General features: G+C 52.5%; 1 pseudogene across 1 annotated transcript; it reads right to left on the bottom strand.

Moving 5' to 3' along the window:
• Positions 1-914: 914 nt before the first annotated feature.
• BBBOND_0000020 lies at positions 915-5,638 on the bottom strand (annotated as a pseudogene). Its single transcript has 3 exons — positions 4,051-5,638; positions 1,514-3,989; positions 915-1,446 (listed from the first exon to the last, which is right to left on the bottom strand). Coding segments are annotated over exons 1-3 (4,596 nt in total).
• Positions 5,639-5,788: the final 150 nt, after the last annotated feature.

The raw sequence follows: 5,788 nt of genomic DNA, 5'->3' as shown, positions 1-5,788 counted from the left end.
GGGAGAAAAGATTTGCACCAGGGTGTGGGTTAAGAAATTAACACACTTTGTGGGCGGGGAAAAACTGCACGGACAACATCGTCAAAAGCAAGGAAACCCTGCTATTCTCATGTGCACAAGGTCCATACCCTCTGGCTCTACAGCTGCAGGGCAACCTGGACCAACGTGCCACCAGAAAAATTCAACGTGGACGATATATGCGAAGCCTATTCCAACGAACCGCCCTCGCAGCCTTGTAAAGATCACTGGAAGATCCTGCTAAGCGATGACGATGACTCCGACAAACGGGCCACATCGGACAACGCAACAGAAGACCAGCTTCCAACAAGAATATTTATGGGCACAGGATCGTATAGCCATGGAACCGAACTCATATCACCAACGGAACGCGTGGTTATCCGATGGGACTCGGCGAAAACGAAACTGCTGCAGAACAACACCACCGACCCCATTGAGCAGAAGAGTGTCAAGCAAATCATACTAGAAAACGCGCCGTATACGAACAGTGTGAATCCTGAGCGATACGTGTAGCGTGTGTGAACCTATTAACGTTCAGATTAATTTGTCAACCGTGAAATTACATTACGTGGCGTGCTGTGGCACACCAAGTGCAGTGCAACGTAGCTGGGGCCTGCAGTGACACATACTATATACTGTAACTCACAAATAAGGCATTGTCCACCGACCTGGTGGCCATTCCAAGCGCAAGCGGTGGCAAGGTGAGTCAAATCGCGCTGTTAAGATACCCCGAGCATCGGTTGGCAAGCCGCCTGCATCCGTGCATCACCACAGACGGCGACCTCAGTGTAAATATATAACGAGTGCTGATAATTGTACACTAAACATTAACTACAAAGTCCAATTGGCACACACGATTGTCGGAGCACACTGATTGCGAGCAGCTAGCAGACGCCTCAGAAAAACGACATCAGGTACGACGCATAATTCGTTTCCGCTTCCTCTTGATTCGGCAAATTGGCATCAATAGTCGATGAGGACGACGCCCTAGAAATTGAAGCAGGTTCTCCGGCCCTACTAACGGCTAGGCGCCCGTGCGGCACGGCAGCCGGCGGAGAGTGCCCGGCGCCATCACCATTGTCACTGTCCAACAGGGACGCGCTCGATTGATGAGACTCCTCTTCTTCATCCGTCACCAGAGCGTCGGTGTGATATTCCGCACCATCATTAGGGGATAAGTCGGCCGATGCATCAGACGCATCACCAACTTTCACGTTTGTCTTCGCCTTCTTCGGCATGCCGTCCGCTAATTCGCCATCTCCATACTCACGTGGTGAAGATCCTAAGCTGTGAACATCCGAGCTCTCAGCAGAAAACGGCGAGGAGTCGGAGTACGAAATACCGTTATCCGTGGCGTAGTCACTCTCAAGTTGCGGCGTGGCATCGCTTCTTGGGGATTCCGACAGCAACGGAGAAGCAACGGATTCGCTTTCGGAAATAGCAGATGACAAAATGCCGGTGTCATCCGCTGCATCCTCCGCGGCGGATGAGCGACCGTCCTCTGAACCCTCTTCCTGCACGACGCCGGACGTCGGCGACGGTGACCTGGGCGTGGCTACGCTGTGGGAATCTGCAATCTCTGGAATGGTCTCGCAACCCGGCGCCTGCTCCACGGGGGCTCCTGGGTGTAGACAGCCTGTTTGCATCGGCAGATAATGCGTGCTCAGCATCTGTGGATGCTGCGTCCTGGGTATCTCCAGAAATAGCCCCGATCTCGACAGTAGTAGATTCGGGGACAGCAGACGGCGAATCACGGACATCGTCGCTAATATCACAATACGAAGCAGTCCTTTCTACCGATACTTCATGCTCGCCGACCAAATCAGTAACCCCTTCCGATACGGGAGTAGACTCCGAGGGCGGAGGAGGCGCAGATGCTTCAGACTCAGATTGGCTGTGGGAATCAGAGGCCAAAGAATCTGCAGACCGCGGTGTTGGATGTGATGATTCGCCCGACACTACCGCAGAAGGAATATCGTCAGATCCCTCACTAGGTTCAGCCTTTAACACATCGCTGAATTTCGACTCCGTTGCGTTGTCATCCGAATCACCGTTCAACGGCGTCGACTCATCTATTTGCACATTAGAGGAAGACGACTCCGTATCTGATGAGATATTCACTGTGGTCAGACTCCCACCCTCCCCTGACTTCAGCGCATTGTCGTCAGCTAACATCGGAACATCGGCAGAATCGCTGGTGGGTACCAAGGGGTCTTCATCACCGTTACCGGCATCTTCGGGCTGATCCGTTCGTATAGTATGCAAAAGTTTCATCTCTCCAGTTAATACGGAAGTGGACGAGTCATCTGCCACCGCCGGGCATTCTTTAGAGACGGCTGTTTCCTCCTCGCTATTTCCCGATTCCACCTCATTGCTACTGCACTCGCCGACTACGCTGCGCGGTGACGTTGCTTCGGACGGAGAGCCGCTTGTATCAACAGCATTCACTGAGGGGCAGACGACCTTATCCTCGGGTGGTTGCGGGTCCCCGCAAACGCCAATCTGATCATCGGAGGCAGTGCCAATAGCCGGATCAGCGTCGGGGGTAGTTGGCGTGCCACAATATTGGGACAGATGCGAAGGCTCGGATTGTTCCACATCAGCATCCGATACGTCGGAAGAGGAGCGACTTTGCACATTATCCTCAATGCCCTCTGCGGCATCCTCCACGTCTTGAGTAAGTTGCTCGGTGATGCGCGGGGACGACGGCGTATCGCTGATACGTTCATCTACTTTACCTAGTTCGGATGACGCCGCGTTAGACTCCAACTCAAGGTTCTTATCCTCTACCTCATGCGGAACGCGAAATGGTGAATTCTCCGGACTCGTATCTACCTTCGGGATTTCAGCGTCTTCCGCAGTTACTGTTGAATTCGCAACATCCGCGGCATCTGTTGCAATCATTGATGAGGATGATTCCTCCATCTCACTCAGCGTATCCTCGTGCCGGTAAGAAATGGGTGACTCAGCAGCACGCACACTGCTCTCACCGGATGCTAGACTTGAACACCGTGATGATAAATCCCCTACGTTTTCGTTATTCGAGGGCAACGAAGCATCCGCCTCGGCAGAGGACGATGATGACGGTGCGTCTGCCTTGACCCCATCGCTCGGCAACGAGGGATATCGGCTTATATCAGCTACACTCGGATCATTTTGAACATGCCTTGGGGTTCCCTTATCTGATACTGATACCTCGGGTACACCGACGTAATCGTGCGAAACAATGCTCGCCTTCCGCGAAGGAGTTGAGGTATGAATGGCGGGGATGACAAAATCACGAATGCTCTGGGTGCTCGCATCATCTACCGCCTGACATGCATCACCGCATGCTTCAGCAGACACACAATCGGCTTCCTCTTCGGAAATCGCCGCACTAGCGTTCGACTCACCGCTAACAGCAGATATTTGTATATCATCCGCTTCAATTGCATCAGTAGGTAGTTGCGCGTTTTCCGCATCCTCCGTGTCCTTGGACATTTGAACATCATCTTCATCTACAGTATCATCGGACGCTTCTGTGTCGTCTGCGTCCTCGGCCTCAGTGGTCGATCCCCTAACATTCCCATCCGAAGTGTCGGCGGATATTTCGGCGACAGCATCGCCAACCGTATCAGCGCACGTCAGAGTAGCATCCTCTGCTTCATCCACAGATGGTTGGGTAATAAGAATATCTGCAGTACTTGCAGGCTGCTGGGTTGCGTTCCCAGCGCTATCGGCAATATTAACATCCGTGGTGCCCGCTGGTGGTTGTGTATCAACTTGTTCCGCCGTCTCGGTAGATGTTAGTACATCGTCCACAACCGTCTCCGTAGGCGTGTCGGGAACATCCGCATCGAAAGTATTAGAAGACGGCTGAACAACGTATTCACTGCCGATGGGTGTTTCAGTAACATTCTCAGCTGGCTCTGCTGGCATTTCCATAACACCATCTTCCACGTTATCAGTATTTTGTTGATCGTTTGCCCCTTCTACACTGCCCATAGATAGGTCCATATCGTCCCCAGCATTAGAGGTAGGTGATTCGATAACATCTCGCCGCCATCTGCGGGTGTTGCTGCAACATTCTGATCGCATTTCTCGGCTGATGTGGGAAAACGCTCTCGGCCGCAGTACCCGTAGGCCTCTGAACGTCTTCTTCAGTCATCTCACTAGACGATTCGGCCACACTCTCATCCGCAGTACCCGTAGGCATCTGAACGTCTTCTTCAACCTCAGTAGGCATATTTGCAACACTATCATCCGCAGCCTCCATAGATGATTCAACGTTATCCTCGGCCTCGGAAGACGGTTGGATCATCTCAACAGGTTCAGGGGACAATTGAACGTCCCCAAAGGTGGCAACGTGCGGTGAGCTTGTCACTGATTCGCCTTCCTCGTCATCTCCGAGGTGTGATGAAAGTTGGGGCGTCATTGGCAACTGTGAATCGGACTCATACTCATCCGTATCTGACGCTAAATCGCTTTGGAGGGCACCGCCCTGATCTGATGACCCTTCAATGGATGAGTCAGCGTCGACGTTATCAGCAGCAGACAACGAAACAGATCGAGGGGTAACAAGGGAAGACTCTGCCGGTGTGGCTTCTATCTCATCAGCGGATGAATTGCCCTCCTTAATGTCGTGTGTCGGCGCAGGATCATTCGATGCGCCAGCCGTCTCAACAGTTGTTGCTTCCTCAGTCATCTTGGACTCAGTAGTATGAGGCGTATCCTCAACCATACCAACCACCTCTTGGTGCTCAGGATTCTCTAAACGAGGCGAAGGGCGATGGCCTTCACTTCCAACAGATCGTGCAGATGCACGTTCGCTTGCTGGGTCGCTGACAATGTAGCTGTCCACGCTCGTAAGTGTAGGTGGTGCAGATGCCATTGCGTCACTGCCCGGTCTGCCAGAGCTTAGTGGCGGTGAATCAACTGAAGTGGTCACCGACTGCAACTTAGGACTTGTAGAGTTCGACGCACCATCCGAATTGTTTGTTGCACCAACTGAAACCGAAGATGCGCTGCATGGGGCTGGAGAACCGCGACCTGAGTCCGCCGCACGATTCACAAGCTTTGGTTCAGCTGACTCATCATTTGGTGTGGATGATTTGGCCACATCGTCATCGCCGTTGTGTACATCTACAGAGTCGATCGAATGTTCCACGTCGCTCGCCAAATCGTTCTCCGCACCTAATTCACTGCTGTCCGTTTCTGAAAGAAGCGCGTTACTCTCTGTCCTGCTTGATGTGATATCCGGCTCCGATATTTCCACGGTATCGTGTTGGTAAGTGGAACCGGTTTCATTCAGCTTTTCGGTGCGCATGGAGATTGGCGGAGTCACAGCCTCAGTGGCTGGCGAATCATTTGCATACGCGTCACGGTCGGTCGAAGCGGCGGTATTCTCACTCAACTCTAAAGATTGTTGCTGGGAAAGTGGCTCGTCGTGAGTTGCAGTGTCGCATGGAAAGCTCCGCGACGAATGTTTTTGGCGAGCACTCACGGACGAATCGCTACCCGTCTCGCTTTCGGATGGTGAATCCAATAACTCAGATGCACTTCGTTGGTGTATCTTCAGCTGTAGAAGAGGTTTCACAGTAGTATACACCTCATCCATTTCCGGATGTTGATTTTCCTGCATGGCTTCAGTGCAGGGGGAGGAATCGGACTCATCCTCAACACGAATTTGCGTAGCATCATCGGGACGGGGTATTCAATCCGCGTCTCGACAGTCACGTCTGCACCCGCAGCAACGTTTGTACATGTGCCAACATAGATAGGATCTTTACCC

Source organism: Babesia bigemina, scaffold Bbigscaff_12373 (assembly GCF_000981445.1).
Source record: "Babesia bigemina genome assembly Bbig001, scaffold Bbigscaff_12373".
In the NCBI taxonomy this organism is placed as follows: Eukaryota; Apicomplexa; class Aconoidasida; order Piroplasmida; family Babesiidae; genus Babesia; species Babesia bigemina.
Note: the sequence above shows the minus strand (reverse complement) of the source record. Positions and strands in the feature narration are given on the sequence as shown.